At 38.0% G+C, this 23,519-nt stretch overlaps 1 protein-coding gene across 6 annotated transcripts in view; it reads right to left on the bottom strand.

The window, feature by feature from the left end:
* The window catches only part of ZBTB46 (zinc finger and BTB domain containing 46), a 184,076-nt gene that overhangs the window by 14,051 nt on the left and 146,506 nt on the right, over positions 1-23,519 (bottom strand). For 4 of the 6 annotated variants that reach the window (XM_043983974.1, XM_043983973.1, XM_043983976.1 and 1 more), the window contains 3 exons: positions 20,467-20,639; positions 19,508-19,556; positions 13,219-19,414 (listed from right to left, as the gene is read on the bottom strand). In XM_043983974.1, the coding sequence (XP_043839909.1) occupies positions 18,858-19,414; positions 19,508-19,556; positions 20,467-20,639 (779 nt within the window). In that variant the 3' untranslated portion in view covers positions 13,219-18,857. Of the gene's footprint in view, positions 1-8,638; positions 8,815-10,958; positions 11,028-13,218; positions 19,415-19,507; positions 19,557-20,466; positions 20,640-23,519 lie in introns of those variants that run through there. The other 2 variants (XM_043983977.1, XM_043983978.1) reach the window with 2 other exon arrangements.

Below are 23,519 nucleotides of genomic sequence, written 5' to 3'. Positions count from 1 at the left end.
GAAAGAGCAAAGCCAAGGGACGGACCCAGTCTCTACTCTACACTTCTGAGTGCCAAGGTGAAAGAATTAACTGTTATTGTTTTCCCTCTCTCTACTTTTCTCACCCACATGAGGTTTAGAACTTTTGATACAAGGGTCAAATCTAGTGCAAGAGGACTCTGCTTTTGGCAGACTGTTGTCATTTCAGTCAAGAGACAATATATCCATTCGGTTTTGAAGAGTAGTGCACTGAGCACACTTATACAACCACCTAAAGAGGTCAGCAAATAAAGAAAGGGAATACTTCAGTCCTTTCTATGTTGCCTGATTTACACAAAAAGATTATGGAAAACATACACGTTCATAGACTTTCCAAACCACAAACATATTTTGCCTGAAGCCAAAGTCTTTCCTTTCACTCAAAACTTAATGGGGGTCTATCCATGATTGTAGGATCTGGTGGGTGGTAATATCCTAGGTCCTGCCCCATATAGACTGTTTTTTCCCCTTTAAAAGGTATTAAAACTACCCTTGAGGTTTAATTGGCTCAGGAGACTTAGGCTCAGGCTGTTGATATGGTTTCCTGGTCACTTGAGTACAAAATGAACTCTAACTGCCCCTGATGATTAACTTGGGGACTATCATGACCAATACAGAGGCAGGGACACTGGCTAAATAAATTTCCTTTTGTTAACTGTCAGAACTTTTATGAATGTTTCATTTTGTTCTAATTTTGAACCTGGGGTAGCAGATCAGCTTGATCAACCCTGGTCTGTAATGCTGCGTCTCCAAAACATACTTTCTGGGGATTGGCTTAACTGAGGTGGACTTATCTGAGATTTGTTTTTTCTGCTTCATGTGGTTCCTAGTACATCTCTTTTGCTCATTCTGTCTTCTGTCTCCAGTGTCCTCTATTAGAGCATAACTTTTTGTTTGTTTTTGTTTGGGCAATGAGGGTTAAGTGACTTGGCCAAGGTCACATAGCTAGTAAGTGTTAAGTGACTGAGGCTGAATTTGAACTCAGGTCCTCCTGACTCTAGGGATGGTGCTCTATCCACTGCGCCACCTAGCTGCCCCCTAGAGCATAACTTTTCAAAGGCAGGAGACTGGAGGGACTTTTACCAAAGATGGCCAAATGTTTATTGCAAACTGATTTTCAAATTATTATTATAATCACAGATAAGAACATTAATTTTAAATGTAAAGCTACCAGGACAACTTTATAAGATTTCATATGTGTGTGTATCTATACACACACACATAAACATACATGCACATGGATTAGATATACATGTCTATATATAAATATGTAAATGTATTATGTGGACATATTATAATTATATACATTATATTACTACATTAACATATCTGTATCTATATACACACACGCAACACATGTGCACTCACACACACCCATGACCTTATTTGAACATTACAACAGTCCTTGTGAAGTAGGGACTGTGGTCTTTGTTATCCTCAATTGATGAAGTTGGGAGAACTTAAGTGACTTCTCCCTAGTCACACAGATATAACAACTAGAAGCAGTACTTGGGATAGATCTCCTTGATTCAAAGTCTTTTATTTTATCCATTATCAAAGCTAAGACATACAATTTAATCAAGTTGCTGCTTGTTTCATCTGCAGTTTTTGTTTTCTTTAAATTACTAAATTTCTTGAAACCTCAAAATAGAATTCTTATTTTTTAAAAAATGTATAATTCAAGTGACATGTCATTTATAAACTTTTTGTTTGGGTTATTTCCAAAAGGTCATTTTTTTGTTATTTTAAAACACAAGGAATTTCAAAAATAAATTTTAAGAAATAATGCTTTTAGGCACAAAGCTCAAGAAAAAGTTATATTCAGAATGGGGACAGTCTTGGGGACCAGCTGGCAAAACAAGGTGTCTATGAAGGGACTACCAAACCAAGAGGAGGCATTTGAAGCTTTCTGTGTCTGCAGGGACACTGAATGAACTGCTTGGATGAGCTCATGGAATGCCAGAAGAGCAGTGCCCAGAGGAGGTAAGAAGGGGCATCTCAGGGAGCACTAAGCCCCAGGACCAGATGGCTGGGCGCTCATCCGAATGGACAAACACTCATGGAGAGAAGGAAAAGATGATGGGGCTTTGGGTGTCATGGCAACAGAGAACATAAGCCCCTAGAGCATTGTGGTGTAAGTGGTGTGGGCTGGTTGCCCACCCCATCTATGTATAAACATCACCATTTGGCAAACTACAACACGATCCTGGCATCTGCTACACTGACAGACAACAGCTTACCAGCTGACTACAAACTCTCATTCCCAAGAAGGCGACTGAGGAAATGGCTTTAAAGAACATATGAATAACAGGGGCAAAACAGATAATGAATTCTTTGCCTTAACTGCTGCTTTGCATAAAAGAGAATATTTATTAAAACCCTAAATAATCTCACAGATTTTTGGTAGAGGACTTTCTCACACTATTAGGTTTGAGGTCAACTAGCCTTTTGGGACAATGAGCAAAATGGAATCAGAATTAGAAAACTAAACTAAAAGATAAATATTGTTCTTTTTTTAAAAAAAATATTGTTCTTTTAAAGAAGAGGCCATTTTCCCTGTCTGCCTTTGCTAGTAACATAGTTTTAAATGTCTGATTAGTAGAATAAAAGAATTCTTTTCTCAGAGCAACATGACATGGATTAGTATCTTGGAAGTCAGTTTTTTGTTCAACTAAATAGACTTCTTCAAATAAAAATGAAAATCTGTGTTATCTGTGCATTTTTTTCTTGTGCTTCAATGGAACAAACAAAGCTATAGAGAACTCTAAGGCTTGTTTAAATAAGCAACTCTCAGATGCTTCACTGGCTCTGAGATTCTTGCAGTTCTATAGGGGAATAATAGGGCCCCACAGAAACAGAATCTCAGATTTGGAAGAGATCTCAGAGTCAAATCTACTTCTAGCTTCTATCTGAAGAAGAATCCCTTTGACAACATACCTAATAAGTGGTCATCTTTGCTGGAAAAGATCCAGTGATGTGGAACATGCTATTTCCTGCGGTAGCCCATTACACTTTTAAATAATTTTAGGATTAAAAAAATCAAACCTAACAACTTCCCTCTGAAAAGGGTACTTGATTCCTGACCACCCCGCCCAATGCAATCCCAGACAGTAATATTATATAATAAGGTATTAGAATCATATGCTCTGTATCCCTTTATGGAGTATTCAAAAGTTCCTTGATTGAATAAGAAGAGGAACCTGGCTACTGGTTGGGGAGAATATCAGCTACACCCCAGAAGCCCTTAAAAGATGCTAAACATGTTGAAAATTTGAGGCAGTTCAAGGTATGAAACGGTTATGTGGAGTATGACCCCTGTACTCTAACCAGAGGGCAGCAATGGGGGAGAAGGAAAGAAGGGATTTTTCTCTCTACCTCACCTCCCTCCCACATCAGACATGGCATCCTGCAGCATAGCTACTAGCACAGTAAAAGACACTGCATTCATCAAGGAGCAGTTTGAAGAGTTGTGTAGTTTGAGGAATGGGGCAGAAAGATGCAGACTCAGAAAGGAAGCATTCAAGGCAGGAGGCAGCTTCAAGGAAGGAGATTTCTGGCAGCAGAGAGAAGCTGATGGATTCCAGAGAGAACTGGACCTCAAAAGGCAAGAATTGCTCTTTTGAGAGGAACAGACACAAGGAGGCCATCTGAGTGACCCATTCAGCAGAAAGACTTAATACAGGAGGGGAGTAGGGTGAGGACTCCATGAGAAGAGGGAAAAACATTGGCGCCAAGCAGTACTAGAGGTGTAAATTTCCTGGGCCAAATGCATTTCTTACAAATGTACTTCACTGCCATTGTGTTCTAAGTTTGTGTCTTCTCTTTTCTACACAGGTTATATTTGTAGGAAAGTGTACCCTATGTTTTCTGGGGGGAGAAAGGATATTTTGTAGGTACTATATTATTACTATGCCAATTTAGTAAATACTTTTGCTTTGAGCCAATTGCGTCTATTGACTGACCATTAAAGGTAAATTCCCTAGTGGTGGCAGTTGTTTAGTCGAGTCTGACTCTTTGTGACCCCATATGGGGTTTTCTTGGCAAAGATGCTGGAATGATTTGCCATTTGCTTCTCTAGGGGATTAAGGAAAACTGAGGTTAATTGACTTGCCCAGGGCCACACACCTAATGAGTGCTTGAAGCTGGATTTGAACTCAGGTCTTTCTGAATCCAGGTTCAGTGCTCCACTAAGTCACTTAGCTGTCTTCTCACAAACTCTAGCTTTAAGGGGACAGACCCTAAGAATCATCCCTTAAAGCATTCTAGGAAGGTATCTCAGAGAGGGCCACTACATATTCATTGCTAATAGTTCTGTCCTCTGTCTGAGGTGACAGACTGCCAAACTAATCTCTCCTTCTATATGACAAACCTGCAAATATCTGAAGACAATTGATTGTTCCCTCTTCACAAGGCTTCTCTTCTCCAGACTAATCATCCCTATTTCCTTCAAATGATCCTTAAAAGGAATGGTCTCGAGGATCCTCTAGATGTTCTCTTGCTTATCAATATTCTTCTTCTTCTTTTTTTTTGCAGGGCAATGAGGGTTAAGTGACTTGCCCAGGGTCACACAGCCAGCATATGCTAAGTGTCTGAGGCCGGATTTGAACTCGGGTACTCCTGACTCCGGGGCCAGTGTTTTATCCACTGTGCCACCTAGCTGCCCCAATATTCTTGATAAAATATGGTATCCAGAACTAACAACGATACTTCAGATACAGATGGATTATCCCCTCCCTAGCCCGGGATGCTATTTTTCTCCTAATACACTCTAAGATCATAATAGCTTTTTTGGGGCAGCTAGATGGTACAGTAGATAGAGTGCCAGGCCTGGAGTCATAAGGACCTGAGTTCAAATCTGACCTCAGACACTTAATAGCCATATGACCCTGGGCAAGTCTCTCAATCCTGTTTGCCTCAGTTTCTTCAGCTATAAAATGAGTTGGAAAAGGAAATGGCAAACCACTCCAGTATCTTTGCCAAGAAAACCCCAAATGGGGTCATGAAGAGTCAGGCATGACTGAAAAATGACAATAAATATAACAGTGTTGATCCATTTTGAGCATGCAGTCCATGAAAGTCCCCAGATCCATTTAAAAACTATCTAGACAAACCACTTGTAGGTATAGCTCCAAGAACACCAGGTTCTAGTCCTGCTCAATGCATTCCTGTCCTTTTTAATTCAGTCCATAGCATACTTATTATCTTAACTTAATTAATCCACAAATATTTCTAGTAATCATATCATGGCACAGCTAAAAGTGTAACCAGAGACATAAGAGGGGATAGATTTGCTTCCATCTATGGCTTGGGAAGACTTAGACTCTACTGGTCTGTAAGGCAGCACTATATCTTTAATAGTATAGGACTTTTCATGCTATAGGAACAATAACCAAAAACGAGTCTTCAATTCAACAAATGTTTATTAGGCAAATCACTTAACCTCTCTGGTTATGTGAGCCTCAGTTTCTTCACCTGTAAAATCAAGGGGTTTGACTAGATGGCTTCAAAGGCACCTCAAGGCTCTAAACTCCAGGATCCTATTAGGCACTTACTGCATGCAAGGCCACTGTGTTAGGGGCTAGGTTTACAAAAGTGAAAAATTACAGTCCATCAAAGTCCTCAAGGAGTTACAACTTAGTAGAGAGATCCTGCATGTACAGAGATAACCATATACAAATTAAAAGGTGAATAGTGCATAGATGAGGTCAAACAGGCAAGAGAATTCGAGAGGAAGGAGGGATCACTTCTATAGAGGGGAGTCAATAACCGTCTTGTGGAAGAAGGGCCATCTGAGCTATACCTTGAAGGAAGAGAAGGATTTCAAGAGACAGAAATGTGGACAGCCTGTTTCAAAGATGAAAAATGTCATACACAAATGCACGGAGATGAGAGAAGACAGAACAAGATGAGGGAATAGCGAAGAGTTAAACTAGGCTGGAATGTATCGTGCATGAAGTAGAGAAGTTTGACAAAGCAGAAAAAGTAGATTTAGAGCCAGTCCTTGGAGGACCTTCGGCGCCGGAGTAAGAAATGTTCACAAGAAGGTGACTGTGATGATGAAACGCTTCAAAATCATACAATATGAGGAATGATTGAAGGACCTGGACATATTTAGCTTGGAGAAGAAAAGGATTAAGAAAGACAAAATAGCTCTCTTTAAGTATATAAAAGGCTGTTATGTGGAAAAAGAATTAAATTTTCTCTGCTGGGCCTCAGAAGGCAGAACTAGGAATAATGGATACTGCATATCACAGTACTGTAGAGAGGTAGACCGTACTCAAAAAAGGAAACATGGACAATGGCAAGAGCACCTTAGCTCTGGGAAGCTCAGACACAAGAAAGATCTCTGTTATGTCGGGATTATTTGGGACCAGTTCCACCTAAGCTATTAATGAGTAAGTGGACTGTGAGAAAAGCCTACCCAGCATTTACAGAAACACAGCTAGAGCTAGATAGTTACTTTTTTTTTTTTTTTTAGTGAGGCAATTGGGGTTAAGTGACTTGTCCAGGGTCACACAGCTAGTAAGTGTTAAGTGTCTGAGGCCGGATTTGAACTCAGGTACTCCTGACTCCAGGGCCGGTGCTCTATCCACTGCGCCACCTAGCTGCCTGGCTAGATAGTTACTTAAAGGACAATGATTCAGATGAAGAAGAAACCAAGTGTTGATTACCTATCAGAGATGGAGGAAACTCAGTTGAGTTCAGTCTGACTCCAAAGGACCCTTGGATGGCAGGGGAAGGAAAGGGAGGGCTAAATCCAGAAGCAGCCTCTTTTTAGCCCAATGTTTCGGGTGTATAGGTCCCTAGTGAAAAGTATGCATGCCCATAGTCCCTGGAAATAATGATAACAAGCCTGGGACACATACAAACACAGGATCATTTCAAGCCAACAGGTCAACTGATGATGATGGTTAGCCTAGGCCAGCTATAAGTCTAAGGGGCAATGGAGAAAGGTAATTAGGCCTTTTCAGCTAGTAACTGAGCTTACTTATGATGCTTTGGGAAAAAGAGAAGTGGTTACTCATGTGCCCAGATAATGAACATTTCTACAGTGCATATAACATACACACACACATATATTGCCCTTATGTTCTACTTCATTGATTTATATGTTCTTAACATCTATACTAATATACATTGTTGGGCATATACTGTTGATATAAGAATATTTCTCTATTTCTGCAGATGTGTTATATACTACATAAGACTTGTATTCTAGGATTTATATATGCAATGTTGTCTCATATGATGTGATTATATGCAAAGTACTGTGTGCTTGTTGCAAACTCTATGGCTACCTACATGCAACTTTATTTATTTATTTATTGCAAGGCAATGGGGGTTAAGTGACTTGCCCAGGGTCACACAGCTAGTAAGTGTGAAGTGTCTGAGGCCAGATTTGAACTCAGGTACTCCTGAATCCAGGGCCAGTGCTTTATCCACTGTGCCACCTAGCCGCCCCCGTACCTACATGCGATTTAAAAAAAAAATTTTTTTTTTAAGTGAGGCAACTCGGGTTAAGTGACTTGCCCAGGGTCACACAGCTAGTAAGTGTTAAGTGTCTGAGGCTGGATTTGAACTCAGGTACTCCTGATTCCAGGGCCAGTGCTCTATCCACTGCACCACCTAGCTTGCCCCTACATGCGATTTTAATGTGAATCTCTTGAATTAGGTACTTATGTGTGCATTGTACTATGGTTGTGGTAATTATGCGATATTCTAGTTTATTTAACTCTGGTACATGTTAATTTCAAAGTGTGAGTTCTATGTTCACCAAGTATCTTGTTCTATCCCATATAATTTGCAGGGACTGAAATTTTTCTCTGGCAAGGGGGCCAGGGGAGGAAAAATTAAGATTAGCTCTTCAATGTTGGAGGTGTAAGTTTTCCTGCCCATTACCTAAGCATGTATAATCTTCCTACTGATGGTATGTTATTTGTGGGAGAGTGAACCCCAGCTGTATGGAGAAAATATCCAATTGCTTCTTTTGTTACTATTCTACTTATTAGATACCTTTGCTTTGAAGGAAATATATCCTCTGGCTGATGAATAAAAGAAAGCACATTGTGGAAGCTTATAAAATACAGTTTTGGGTAGATGTGGACCTCCAGAGTGCCTTGAAGCTGAGGTGGCTTTTCTAGAAACCACATGTACAAGAAAGGGTAGTCCAAATGCTATACCTAATATATGATAATACCTATTAAGTGTATTAGGGAGTTAGTAACCCTTCTAGCTGCTGGATGATAGATGCTACATGTTAAGAGAGCTCCCATCAGCACCTCTCATAGTTTGGACAATCCAAGGTGACGTGATGCAGTAGAATAAGCATTGCACTGGGAGGCAGAAGACCTGAGTTTATATCCTGGTACAGCTACCTCCTATCTTCATAAATCTCTGAGCCTCAGTTTTCTTATCTAAAATAAGAGGGTTGGGGACTAGATAGGTTCCTTGTAGCCCTCAATCAATCAATACCCAAATAATTAAAACTTTAAGGGGGTGGGGAAAAGGACTGAATGTAGCAGTTGTAGATCCTTTGGTGGGAAGTGGGAGGGGATGGGGTTTATCCTCCTTTTTGGGAATTCCAAAAGAGCAACCTTTCTATAGGTCTCTCTCTACTCACCAGTGTGTGTCTTTTCATGTGCTCCCGTCGGGTAAATTTTTTCCCACAGATCTCGCATGGGTAAGGCCTCTCGCCTGTGTGGGATCGCATGTGTCTCTTCAAGATACACTGGTGCATAGCTGAGAAACTGCAGTATGGGCACTTGAACTTCTTTCTAATCACTGTGAATTCATTTACTGAAAAACAGAAACCAGAACAAATACATTATCCTTCACACATCCAAATTATTATTATTATTTTTGGTGAACCCTGAACTCTGCAAGTCTCCATTTAAATTTTCATTCAGAAGATGGCTTTATTTCCCTTATGGTTGTTTTGTAAAGTCTCCTGTTCTTATGTCAAACATTCACAGATTTTAAGTCGTCTCTTTTCCCAGAACCAACTTCTATCAGTTAATTTCTTTCAGGTTTTTTAAGGGGAAAGAAAGGGAAATAGTTGTGTTCAAAATCAAATGACTAAGAAATAGCCTGAAATCTTAGTTGAGATCCAGTCTTACAATCCATATCCTGACAGGGAGTAACTGTAACTTGGACCTGCACACAGAAATGCCTGAAGCTCTGGAGTTCCACTTCCTACACGACAGAGGCTGAATCTTTGGGGAGATTGTTAGAAAATAAGCCTAAAGTAGTCTTTGTGCCCCAAGCCCTACTTAGCATTAACAATGCTTATGAACTGATGAGCCCCTGGAGGCCTTTGATACAGGTTTCTGTATAAGAATTTATTGTCATTTGGACTAGAAAACATAGATACAAAGTACCAAACGGAATCTCTAACCAATCTTCTGGTTGTTCAAGTTTCATGTCCTTTGTCAATTAACAACTGAATATGTGTCTCTACTCAAAAGATGGTAATTTGTTAAACATCTATTCCTGAATATTCTGTAATGTAAGTGGTACTCTCAGTTAAAATGGTCTGGATATACACTCAGATAGCCCCAGGGTTGGGGTCCATAGTTCACGTGCTGGTTATCTCCTTTCCCTTTTAAAAACAACAACAAAACACCATGTAGTTCTTCAGGATTTTAGCAATAAAAGTAAACGAACATGATACACATGAGGCTAAGCATGGTTTTTCTCTCCATTTACCACCAGTTATGCTGCTTTTAGCCGTCTTTGGATATCTCCATCATGGCTTCCTTCCCCAGAAAACTCATCATTGGGAAATCTCATTATGCTAGAAGATTGAATCTGCCTGATACTCACATCGCATCAGTACCCTCCCCCCTCTGATTGGACCTCTTGACTGAAGGACAGACAGGCCATGGGCTCCAGGGCCTCATTTAAAGGAGCTCAGCACAGTTCCTCCTCTCACCCTCACCCACATTCCCCACTACTATTTCCTGAGTTACACTGCTTTTGGACTTCTTTGGAACTATCCAGCAGGAGGCCACACCGGGTCCCTTCTCCCCTCCCCCTCTCCTTTTGTATGTTATCTTCCCCCATTAAGCTTCTTGAGGACTGGGATTTTCTTTGTTTTCTTTGTATCTGTATCCCCAGCATTTAGCACAGTGCCTAGCATTTAGCACTTAAATAAATACTTAATAAATATTACTAAGCAAATTAAAAAAATTAAATATAAAGGGAAGATAAAATAGCTCAATACCTGTTATTCACCATATATTCACCAGTATAAAAATATACATTTAGAAGTACTGGTTTCACATCTTATTCATCCTAATCTTTTTTAAAGTATGATACTAAATGAAAATAGAATGCCGCAGGACTCTAAATATCTCCTTTATCTGAAGTTCTGTTTGCTCCATGAAAGTGGTCCTGTGAGGCACCCTACCTCACAGTCTAAAACAGCGATTGGCAAGGACAACTCAGACTTCCTGACTTTTCCTACAGTTTGACAGGCATAAAGGAATGTATCCAGTATGAGCTGAATACAGCCTTCATAGGAAAGCTGCAAGTTGGTTTTTGCACAGTGTTACATTTCCAATGGTGGAGGAAAAAGGAGAATGCAAGGCCTGTTTGGGCAGAACACCTGGTAATATTATGAGCTGCTAACTCAGTAAGTGTAAACACTTGAGCATAAGCAGTGTGACTTTCCTTAGCACAATAACTCCAAAAGATTGATTTTGAGGTTATGTTATAAGTAACTCATTCATTATTCCCTAACCTACAAAATAACATAGCTTCTTGTTAGAGTTAATGCAGATCTTTTTCTTTTTTTGGGGGGGGGGACAGGCCAGGAGAGTCGTTAAGGCAGGGCTGATTTAAAAAATGTTCATTTCTATGTAGGGCATCTTTGGCTACTGGCTATCCATTTTCATACACAAGGAGCTACTACTAGGAGGTGGATCACAGTGTATACTCACATCCGGGCCTGATGGTTGTGGGTTCAAATTCCGCTCCAGGACTAAGGCCCATAGTCAGTGCTGACAAGGCTGTGTAGGATTAGAACATGCAGTACTGTTAGAGACATCATCCTCCAATGTCTCCTTAAAAAGTATTTTTGCTACCTTGGATGACTAGAGTATTTGACAGAAATTCACAGTCAATAATGCTAACATAATCTCCAAATTTAGCAGGCCATTAGTGGCGATAGGGAAGAAGTGGGTCCAGGTTAAGGAAAACCAGAAGAAATCCAAAAGCCAATTCTTAGCCAATTAACTTAACCTCTGAAACCCACCAAAAATGTTAACCATGCTGCTAAATAGAAATAGAAGTGTTTAGGTTGAGTGTCATCTTCTATCTCCATCCCTTTTTCCATCTTAGAGTAGTCCAAAGGCAGGTATGAAGGAGAAGAAACAAAGGACCCTGCTAATTCACAAGCTGTAGAACAGCCCCTTTGTGGTCATGAGTTTCACTATACCCTAGTACAGATATAGCAAGATATCTGTGCTGCAGAATCTTTGTTCAAATGAAATGAAAAGAGAAATCCAGAGGTATGTTATAGTAAAAAATCCCAGGACACTAACTTGCTTCTTATTGAAGGTTGGCTTGCTGGACCAACTGCTAGGGGAAAAATGTAAGGTGCACAAATGAGACTCTGCTCACCCTGCATCCTTTGCTTTCCTAATAGGTTCTCATTAGCAGCCTAGACTTTGAAAGCACTCTTTCAACCTAGAAATGGTTGCCTTTCATCACAGGCAAAGCTGTATGTGTAACAAATTCTAAAGCACTTAATGGTCTACATCTATAGCTCTAGAGACCTGGCCACCAGTCATTATCAACAAAAGGAGATTCTAGTATCTAAAGATGTTTTCTGCTCTATTGTTTAGTACATAGTCGCTACCAAGCTTTTAATTTTTTTTAGGCAGTTGACTGCATTACTGGTAACTTCCTTGCCTATGAAGGCCGTTTGATCAAATGTATGGAAAAAAACTGTAAACCACGACTTATTTTATGCTGCTACTTAAACAAAATTTGGGGTGTTTTGTCACAATACCTTATCATTGTTATTAAACCTAAATCATCAAGTTGCCCTGTTTTGTATCTGTTTAAAGAATACACTTTAGGAAACCTATCAGCAAGTTTAAACAGCATGAAACAAAAATCTGTGTCTGAAGATCATTCATAAGCCAGCTAGGGGAGAGCTCTAACAATGGGTTATACAAAAGTACTGTATTCTGACACTTCCCATGGTTTCCCATGAACCAATTACCAAGCAGTCTAGATAGATAAAGCAGCCAGTTATAAGCATATGAGGCGAAGTTAACAGAAGTCAATACAGCCCGTGTTAGCATTAGGGATATTTATAACATTATAAGATGTTTAGAAAGAAAAGTAAGCACAGCTTAGTCAAATGTTTTTGTACCCAGTTTTTTGTTTCCTAAGGAGTTCTTTAATACTAATGACATTTTTATGGGCCCAAACTTCTCCAAAGTAAGAGCAAATTCCTTTGGGAGAACTAGTTTGAGTTCACCAATCAAAGTCCCAGGGCTTAATTTTATAGACACCAAACAAATAGTTCTCAAGTAATGTCATCCCACACGTAGCCCAATTTGCTTTCACACAACATATAGTACCAGGAAAGGAGGTGGAAGGGTACGTGTTTAGTGTAAATTAGATGGACAACTAATCCCAAGGAATAATGAAGAACTGTCCCCTCCATCTTCTAAAGCTTCTCAAGAGAAAGTCTTACATTGTCTATTCAGTACTAAAGCATTCTTTATGTAGTATAGCAGAGATGGGACAGTAAGGTGGCTTTAATGTAGTGCAACAGATTCAAATCCTGTATATACCAGTTATAGTCAAATTACTACTAGTATAAAGTACAGCCACCCAAGTCAGGATAAGAATAATTGTAGCACTTTTCCCAGACTTCTGTGATGGGGAATTGTCAGTGTTTTTCACCTATTGGTAGGGAAGGGCCACACTGTTTTTCAGTATGTGAAAGTAGCTAAGACACAGCTTGGAATCACAAAGTGAGTTCCTCTAAGTTGGCATGCATGTTACTATGTAGGTATAATTTTATTCATATAGCTCTACGGAAAAGATTAAATCAAAGGAATCATTCAACGACTAGACTGCAATTTGTAAATATTCTGCTCAATTAATTTTGTGGTGTGCCCATGCTTGGAGGTAAGGTAGAGAGTATACAAGGGGAAGAAATGATTTAATCATATTGCAAACTTTTTGGGACAATATCATAAACACCAATTTTATTTGCAGAGTTCTTATGGCTACAACAGTACATTGTTATTCAAGAAGTTGTGGATCTTTCCTTGAATCAACAATAATAATTTTTTTCCCTAAGTTATTCACCAACAAGGAAAAAACTCAAGTAATCTCTTATACTTTGAACCAAGAATCAGTAACTCCTACTGTATAGTTCTATAAAGTTAAAAAAAAAAACCCATAAATGTTCCTCCTTTCCTTTTCTACTTTCTAATCCCTTGCTGAACTTAATTTGATGACCAAACATATAATACCATAAAACTATATAAAGATAACATTTAATATGACAAATTCTTTTTTATACTATTTTTTTTTTTTTGGTGAGGCAATTGGGGTTAAGTGACTTGCCCAGGGTCACACAGCTAGTAAGTGTTAAGTGTTTGAGGCCAGATTTGAATCCAGGTCCTCCTGACTCCAGGGCCAGTGCTCTATTCACTTCACCACCTAGCTGCCCCTAATATGACAAATTCTAAAATTTCTATTTTCAGATGGAAAAAGCAAAACAAAGGAATGAGTTTTAGTTGCTTTATTAAAATTAACTTGCAGCAGTAGGGGAGGAACATTCATGCTTTCTATTTCTACTTTTATAAATACTCAAAAATACAAAAAATATTTTAAATTATTGCATGTTTTAGGTTTCTGTATTTCATAAAATTGGACTATATTAAACATAAGTGATACAAATACGTAACTTAGTAGCGGTTTTTCTAGGATTGTAAATATCATTCCCTAAAAGTAGCCGCATCAGAGTCCTAAAAAGTAATCACTGATTATGACCTCTGAGGTAAACAAATACCTGTTGATTGACTGATTGATCTGGCATAAAGTTTAGCATGAGGTAATTTAGCATTTCCTCCCTAAAAATCCTACATTGAAAAAAATAGAAATACTTCATATAAAACATGCATTTTAAGAGGCATCCAAAAATAAGATATTTTTGTATTTTCTCAACTAACATTACCAAGATCACTGAGGTAATTTAAAATTGATTATGCATTTAAAAAATAATTTAGCACCACCTTTAAAAAGGTTATTTTATAGTCAATGTATTTTAGAAAGAGCTACACATCACAGTTTTATTTTCATAGGCAAAGATGAATAAACTTTTAACTACTAAACAAATGCAAGACCAATTAGATTATGCAAAAAAGATGAGTCACCAAATTTTTAAAAAGCCTTTAAATGACTAGTTCTAACATCCAAAAATCTAGTGAATTAAGTTTGAATATGTTGCCATATTAGAACATTTTTAAAAAAATCTTTGTCTAGTGAGAGAATTTCCTCTCTCATTCAGCATGTTTTTCAAATCAATAATAAAAACATTACATTTTGGTTGACATAATTTTATCTAATAAAGAAATCTTGATCATAACATTTGCCTATAATTAGAAATGCATCTACAGAAATACTGCTTTAGTAGTCAGTGCCAAAATCAAAGTATATTCAACCCTTGTTAAAAGCCACACATTTAGTTCCCTTCCTCCCCAACCTCACTACAGGTCCTGGGATATCTATGCCAAAAACTCCCAAATTCTGCACCCAGATTTCTATACTATACAGATTTCTGGTACTCCCTCTGGGAAGTACTTGTTCTCCCTATTTTTTGCTCATTCCCACTATGAAACTACTTGACTGCTCATGACATACAATTACACAAATCACTCTCTCCCAATGAAATTGTCAACCCTGCATCTTTACTTAAGGCACTGTTAGAAGTTAAAGACCCTAAGGCAAGACCCTAAGATCCCTTAAAGGGCAAGGAATAGGGGGCAACTAGGTGGCGCAGTGGATAAAGCACCAGCCCTGGATTCACGAGTACCTGAGTTCAAATCCGGCCTCAGACACTTGACACTTACTAGCTGTGTGACCCTGGGCAAGTCACTTAACCCCCATTGCCCTGCCAAAAAAAAAAAAAAGGGCAAGGAATAACTATATCTTGCAAACAAGCCCTCCAAACTAAGTGCTTCTATTTAACACTATGTTTTGAGCTCTTGTGAAAGAAAACATTTGCCTACTTGGTGCACTTCAAAGCATCAATGAATTATGTCTACAATTTTTTCCTCTAAGTAAACACTTTACAACTTGAAAATCTTAATCTTACTATACTTACTATAACATAATTATCAGGAAACTACACCTTCAAGACTTCTCAACAAAGTATTACAAAATACCAATGGGAAAATTCTCTCTTGGTTATTTGGCTTTCACAAATACCTTCTAAGGATACAGCTCCAATTCTTAAGGTGTTATGCACTCAAGCTATTTCTTGCTGGCCTTTGCTGCTATTATATAAATAACTTGATTTCTGTTTTCCACTAAATAATTTGGTACCAAGCCAATTCATGGATAACTGGTCATCAAAATCCAAAGGGAGCAGAAGTTTAGGGATCTTGGAGATCACGAAGTTCATCTCCCACTTTGCAATAAGGGCCCAGAAAAGCTAAGTGATAACAACATAATGAATCCAGATTTCCAAACTCCCAGTAGAGTCCAGAATATTTTCTACTGGACCGTAAAAATCTGCATTAGAGAGGTGGTATGTAGAAGTGGAAAGACTGTCTTAAGAGTCACAGGATTTGAGTTTAAGTGCTGCCTCTGATCCTCACTATGCAACATCAGACTCTTTGACTTAGTTTTCCTCATCTATAAAATTTATATTTTATCTCACTCTCAGTGACACTGTGAAGAAAGTGCATAGTAAACTTTAAGGTGCTATGTTATTGTTATTGTTGTTGTTTTAAAATCAGAAATAAAAGCTCTTTCAATTGTAATTAGATCAATTTGTGCCAGAAAAAGAATTAAAGACTTTAAAGGTTAAGGATGAAAACCTCAGTGTGAATTATCATCCCTTCAGCCTTAAGGAAGAGTAGGCATCCACATTCAAGTCTGACAAAAACAGTGGATTATTTAAAGGAAATGACTTTACTATTCCAGTTCTGATCGATACTATGCTGTGACTACTGGCAAAATATTACAATTTCCTTAGTTTTACTTGTACAATGGAGATCATGAGACCATCCCCACAGTACAGAGCTGTTGTGAGTAAAAAGCTTTGTAAACTCGAAATCAAAGATGTAAAACTGGAAGGATCTGAGAGATAATCTCATCCAACCTCCTTATTCTCCAGATGAGGAACCTGAGATCTTGAAAGATTAAGTGACTTCCCCAGGGCCGGAGAGGTATTAAGTAGAAGAGCTGGGATTTAAACCTAGTTTCTCCTATTCCTCTAAATGTTGTATAAATGATTATCATAAGATGAAGCAAATTTTGTAGTAGTAAATACATTTCTATTATTTATCTTACTCTGTTACTGGGGAAAAAAAGTCCCTTTCCTATTTTCTAAGAAATATTCAAGTAGCATATTGAAAAATAGATTCTCTTTGAAACCAAACTCCAAACCTTAATACCTTAAGGTAAGAAATGCAACAGACCTGAAGTACAGAAGACAAATAATTAGTAACTCATATGAGATGGGTGATTCCAATATTTTGCATAATAACAGATCAACTTTGCAGAATCCGTGCCTTAAATCTTTGCCTTTTCTAACATCACAAACCAACTCTTTTATCTTTTAGAGTGAAGTTGGCCTACAAAATTTTAAACTATTTTAGAAAGTCAATAAAACATCTATTACTGAGAATGTGAAGATCACCCCACATGGCAATGAAAAGCTTAAATGTTAAGAAGGAAAAGTTGTTTGGGAACTGATCTAAGGACTGCTCACAATGCCTTCACTCTACATTCATTACAATTGGCTTTCCCTACTTTAAATCTTACATGTGAATAAAAAAAAAAAAAAAGGAAAAGTCTTAATTTCTAACGGTACTTTCCCTTCAGAGACAGGCCAGTGCCAGTTGTCTTGTTTGGAGTAGAATTTATTTTCCCTACCCATTTGAGAATGCTCAAATTTTATACTTCACAACAGGGTTATGCGATTAATAATAGAATAGGATCATAACAGATTCAATTTGTAACCTCTGAAAACCTGTGGGAGCAAACTGACTACAGGAAAAAATTAAAGCTTCCCCTTCTGTATAAGTGACTTCAAACTCTGGAAGGCATTTAATTTAGAGCAATGAAAATTTTCAAACCACAGAAAGATTGACAATAGCTGGTCATTTAAATATATAAAGAGATCACTACCACATGGTCATTTTTGGTCAAATATAGCAACAAAATGAACAGGTACAAAGGAGACCTCACTTATACAGGTAAAAAGGGAGAGAACCTGATTTTTTAAAAAAGTCAAGTCCTCTCCTTCCCCCACTCTCAGGCACTCTCTCTACACCTAATCTCTAATTACCAGAAAGATCTGAGCTTAGAAAACTGGTATTCTATAGATAGGGTGAATTAGACTGCTCAGGAGTCATGGCATAAATGAAAACCTTGGGCCCTGAGGTCAGGTTTTGGAAAGATCTCCCAGTATAGGTAGTAAAGTGATGCAGTGGGTAAGTGTTGGGACTTGGAGTCAGAAAGACCTAAGTTCAATACCTGCCACAGATACTACTAACTGTGTGACCCTGGACAAGTCATTTAACCTCTCAGCCTCAGTTTCCTCATCTATAAAATGGAGATGATAGAAGCATCTACCTAACATGGTTATTTTAAGTATTAAGTAAGAGAACATGTACAAGGCTTTACAAACCTTAAAGCACTATATAAATGCTAGCTATCATCATCACCGTCATAGATGTGATTGAAGGAAGAAGGAGGAAAGGAAAAGAAAGGAAGGGAGCTTGATTATGTGAGCAGGAAGGGGTAATCTAGAGGAGAGAAAGAAGTATATATTGGAAGTGGTGGGGAAAGACAACCAAATCTAATGGTATCCTAACCCCCTTGAAAAATGCACATACACACACCAATTTATACTGGCTTTAACCTTCTGCTTGCTTCTTTCCAGGGTTCCCCTGCACTGTGGAAGCTGTTTTTAGCAAAATGTAAACCATTACCCTGGACTCCTTCCAATCTCTAAGGATATGCAATTCTTGTTTTAAATGAACAGGACAATGACTTAATAGAACCATAGCTAACAAAAAACAGAACCCAAAGAACAGAGGGCATCCAAAAACATTATCAGAAATATTCTGATATGAGTAGTTTGGGAAGGTTCTTAATAGGTCTTCTAAGTCATAACAACCCAGACATTATTATCAGTAATATCTTCAAATACAAAGGGCATTTCGTGTATAAATACATTCACAAAATTAATATACTTTGGTTATATTCCACTGTCCTGGTTTTCCAGGAAATGATGGGACTTTAATTACAAAGATCAGAGGAACTGGGCTCCACCCCATCCCCTGTAGCGGATGTTACATTCTCAGTTCCTTCTAGACGTGTCCAACCTTAACAAAGTAGCTTGGCTGGAGATTCTAGCTGATTGTTATTCAATTTAAACTCAGGTATCTGGAGCCAAAGGAGCTCCTGATCCACCATGTAGGCATTGATGGTCTTCCCTTAATGGTAAACCTGGTTCAGCTGAATATAACGTTGCAAAATGTAAGGCTAATCATTTAAAAATAATAAATCAAGCTTCAGGTCCATCTCCCACCAGGCTTGCTATTTTCTGACTTCTCCTCTCATCATTTTGTTAGTCAACTACTTTCCTCATCTGGTTCTATAATATCTGAAAGCTCTTCTGTCACTGCCTGAGAAGGGCCCACGTAGCACACTTTGACATGGGTGGTAAGGTTTTTCTGGGTACCAAAACCCTTGCCACAGAAGAGACACATAAAAGAACGTTCTCTTGAATGCACTGATAAAAGGTGTCGGTTCAGGTCTGTCTTGTCCCGAAATAACTTTAAGCAGCAAGAGCACTGCATCTTCTTGTGGTTGCAGTGAATTGTTTTTTCGTGTCTATCCATATTGGACTTCAAGGTGAAGCTGGCTGGGCACCTGGAGCACTGGAAACGGTCAAGCTGACCTGGCTGTACATTATCAGTCAAACTAGTGATGAGAGGCTGAGAACAATCAGTCAAGTCAATTGGGAGAAACATAGAAAAGGCATGTTTCTGGATGTGCTCCCTTAGCTTTTCTGGACTGGACAGAACCCTCCCACAGAAGCCACACAGTGTTCTCTGATTCAAGCCAGGATCATGAAAGAGGGTTTTGCTGTTTAAACAAACATCTTCGGATCTTGATGCACTTAGATCTAAAACCAGAAATACATTAAGTTAGAAACTCCCAGGGCACAATAAAATGGAACTATAGAAATAAATGAGTTTTATCCTGGCCTCTCATTTACCTGTGTCAGTGTCCAGTTGCCACAAGGTGAAAAGCCCGTTACAGGTGGCCTGTGAATAAAGAGTACAATTAATTTTGAATGAACTCATACAAGAACCAAACACCAAGTGCTAACAGTAGGCAAAAATCTCCCACCAAAACTATGGTTTGCTCTGAAAAGGAGCATTTAAAAGGATGTCTAACTCACACCTAACAGTTTTTTCAAGAACAAAGTTGTTATTAAGCTTTTTTTAAAAAAAAGTATTTTTTCTTGAGGAGATACATAAATCTAATAAGAATTCATACTTTATAGGTTCCTTTACCTAAAATACCTGTTCAACATTTATCTTATAAGTGAAAGCTGTCTTTGTAAACTTTGTGTTGGCAGATGGTAACCCCTCCATGGGGTACAGCAGATCACAAATAAAGGCTGACTTGTTAGAAACATAAAACTATCCTCTATCTGTAAAAAATGTCTTAAAATATCTGATCATAATTCATTTTTAAGAGGTGAGATTTTCATTTATTATATAATAATGTCACCCATTGCTCCACATCTCAGATATTTTACATTGGTTCAAGAATCTTTCTTCTCAGTGTAAGTTCAAGACAAATTTTAAAAATTATACAAATATTAAGGATCAATTCAATTGCAGATCACATACTAGCATAATAATTAGTTAGCAATTTAAAATACAGAACTGTAGCTATGTTTTCTACCAGGACCTGATTTAAGATGGAGAAAAGAGAGGTACAGAAAGGTTAGGTGTATAGTAAGATAATAGGATTTAAAACATTACTTTAAAATTCAGTCAAGGAACATATCCAAGTAATGGTTTTAATCTGTTTAATCTGATTCTATACAGTTAAAATTTTCGAGTCAGATAAATACCCAAACCATATAATATAACCAGACATGTCTGTACTCAGCTTGTAAATGAAACCCAGTGCTAAAACCCATGGCTATATTTGTACTCTTACCTGAGCTGAAGGAGGCATCTCTCCCTTGATCATCGTTTCTGGTGACATTTCACCAGAATGGTAGATCCCAGGGGGGCTCTGATTGGAAAGGTGTGATGAAGGCAGCTGGGGAGATGATGCTTCCACTTTGCTATCAAATTCGCCCCATGAACGATTCAAGTTGGTGCCAGGCCCTGGGGAACACAGGAAACGAGTCTCACCCACGTGAACTAGCACCAGCTGGTGGTTTTTTAAAAGGCCCTGAAAGGCACTGAATGAGCACTTGTAGTTTTATCTTCTTTCAGTGGGAGGGAGCACAGCAGTGCACTGATGCCAGGGTTTTTGTTGGAGGTGGGGTTTTGAATTACTTTAATCAGCTTGCCCACCCAAAATGCCAGTTGTCTCTGCATAGGTTGTCTGGGTTGGGGGTTTCTCTCTCACAGCAGCAAAATGGTCACTAAAGAGAGTTATAGCACAGAAAGTTGCACAGCACTGGAAAAACATGAGTACAATTATTTTTCTTGACTTTAGAAAAATTACCTTTTAAAGTACTTCAAATGTGTTCATATGACATTCAGCTATAAGTCCCCTGAGATGTCTATTTGAATTGTTGTACAGAAAAGTTGCTTTATAATGCTAAGAGAAATTCTATTGTTTCTAGATTTATTTTAAAAATGGCAACAAAGACAAAATCTTCCCAAACCTAAACAAACAACAAACAAAAACACATTTGTTTCTCTCACACCCAAAAGGATTTCATCCAGAAATCATTTCTAAATACTCATGTTGTGGGGCTTTTTTTGGTGTCAGAGAAAAGAGGATTGAGAGGAGGGGGCCCCCACACAAACTGTATAACTGCTTTGCTAGTTTTCTCAACCAGCTATATCTAGAATTATGCTAATGATATGAAAAATCCTTGATAATGCCTTTAGAAAATTTTTCCCTCTACAGAACAAAAGTGAACTTGGCATATTTTCATATCCAATTAAGGCAGGAAAGTCAGGCACATTATTCAAATCAAGTTAAGAGACACCTTCTATAAATGTTTTGGGAAATGCTTACTCTTTTAGAAAAACAACTTTGAAAAAGAACGAATCCATGGACTAATCACAATCCAAACTATCGAAGTTTTTTCAACCAATTAACTTCTCAGAGAACTCGTATAGATAGAAGACAGCCCTTTGCCCTCATTATCATACCATTTTGTAACAGCACAAGTCACACACGATATATTGTGGATCTGCAATTTCATTAACATGGTTAACTTGGCCCCAACATGCTTTCTCAACCTGTGTGATTCTTGTTCATATTATCCCAGAAATATTCCACAGGAGCTGTCCAACACAAAAGTATCTAAGCACCTCCAAATGCTCGAATTTGGTTTCTTTTATACTTTATTCAGTGGGGATGTTTCCTTTTCAGTTTGTTACATAAAACAAAACCATTGCTCTTGGTCTCAGAGACTATTTGATTTGACTGGGACTTAACTCCTGATGAGATCCCCAAATGACCAGTACACATACATAAACAGAATTAAAAGATAAATTTTTAAAGAGAAAGGCAGTACTTTGTTGTGTTTCCATTTTGTTGCTGTTCAGTCGCTTCAGTTATGTCTGATTCTTCATGACCCTGTTTGGCGTTTTCTTAGCAAACATACTGGAGTGGTTTGTCATTTCCTTCCCAAGCTCATTTTGCAGATGAGGAAACTGAGGCAGCTAGAGTTAAGTGACTTGCCCAGGGTCACATGTAAGTGTCTGAGTCCAAATTTGAACTCAGGTCTTCCTGACTTCTAGGCCCAGTGCTCTATCCACTGTGCCACTGATTGTTTCCACTAAATGTATGTTTTTGATATTAACTTCTGAAGGTTAGGATGTCAGCTCAAGGAAATCAACAGAGTCAAATTAAATGATAAATGCATAAGAATTTCTTACAGTGGGTTGATTAGTGATTGATGATCTGTTGCTGCTTTCAATTATTAAGTAAACCACAAACCTTTGACTATAATAACCAAATCAACGTGCTTACTGTATGCTTACCCACAAAAAAATCAAACTACAACAGTTTCTAACAATTCTCTGACTCACTGTAGAACTCTAATATGCAATTGCTCTGTACCATTAGTGACATTAATCATATACTTTACTGTTATGTAAATTAAAATATTTAAAGTCAATACTGCCTGCCTCATCTTACAAAGCTGGTATATGGTTAGACACTGTTTATGCTACAATAATACAATCCTCTGTCTCCTTCTTCTTCCTCCTCCCCTCCCCTTGCCCTGTGTTTCTCTGACTATAAAATCATCAAGGCTAGGGAATTATGACAAGAAAAATGCTATATGTGCTTTGATTGTATTAACCCTATACCGGTCAAACATTAAAGTTTGTGGTTGTGTCTTCTTCCCTATATTCCATGATATCTCCACTATGTTTGGTGGTCTGTTAAAAATATCAATGGGAAGCCAAACGTGCCTAGTCTTTTATGATAGTAACAATGATAACAATGAGAAATATAGCCATGTGTCAAATGCTGTCCATACTAATAAACTTTGTTAGACTAGAAGTTGCACTATTGCCAATTAAACCTATGGAAGGGAAGGGAAAAGCTTAGAGGGGTAGAAGGACATTAACAGGCATTTTCAAAGTAGACAATGCAAAACAAGAGAGATAAATCATACAACAGGAATATAGAGAACCAAGTTCTACATCTATAGTTATCATAGAGCAAGTATAAGTTAAGAGTGTAATATATTTCAGTATTAGTTAATTGTTTCTGGTATTACTAAAGAAAGGTGAAGTCTATATCTTTTTTAAAAACAATTTCAGGAAAGCTGTGTAAAGGAAAGATGTTACAAACACAAACATGTATGTATAAATTTCTATAGCAAAAGTTAAGATGTTTCCTAATCAGACCTGCAGAATTGAATTCATCAGGCATTTCCATGACTTGATTCAGAATAATATATCTAATTCACCCTAGACCACAGACCACTACTCAGTTTTAAAAGACATTCTGGAGAGATTTTCATAATTTTCCTTACTAATCTATCTTACTGATTAATAATCTGAACTATG

This window comes from Dromiciops gliroides, chromosome 2, assembly GCF_019393635.1.
Source record: "Dromiciops gliroides isolate mDroGli1 chromosome 2, mDroGli1.pri, whole genome shotgun sequence".
Classification (NCBI taxonomy): domain Eukaryota; kingdom Metazoa; phylum Chordata; class Mammalia; order Microbiotheria; family Microbiotheriidae; genus Dromiciops; species Dromiciops gliroides.
Note: the sequence above shows the minus strand (reverse complement) of the source record. Positions and strands in the feature narration are given on the sequence as shown.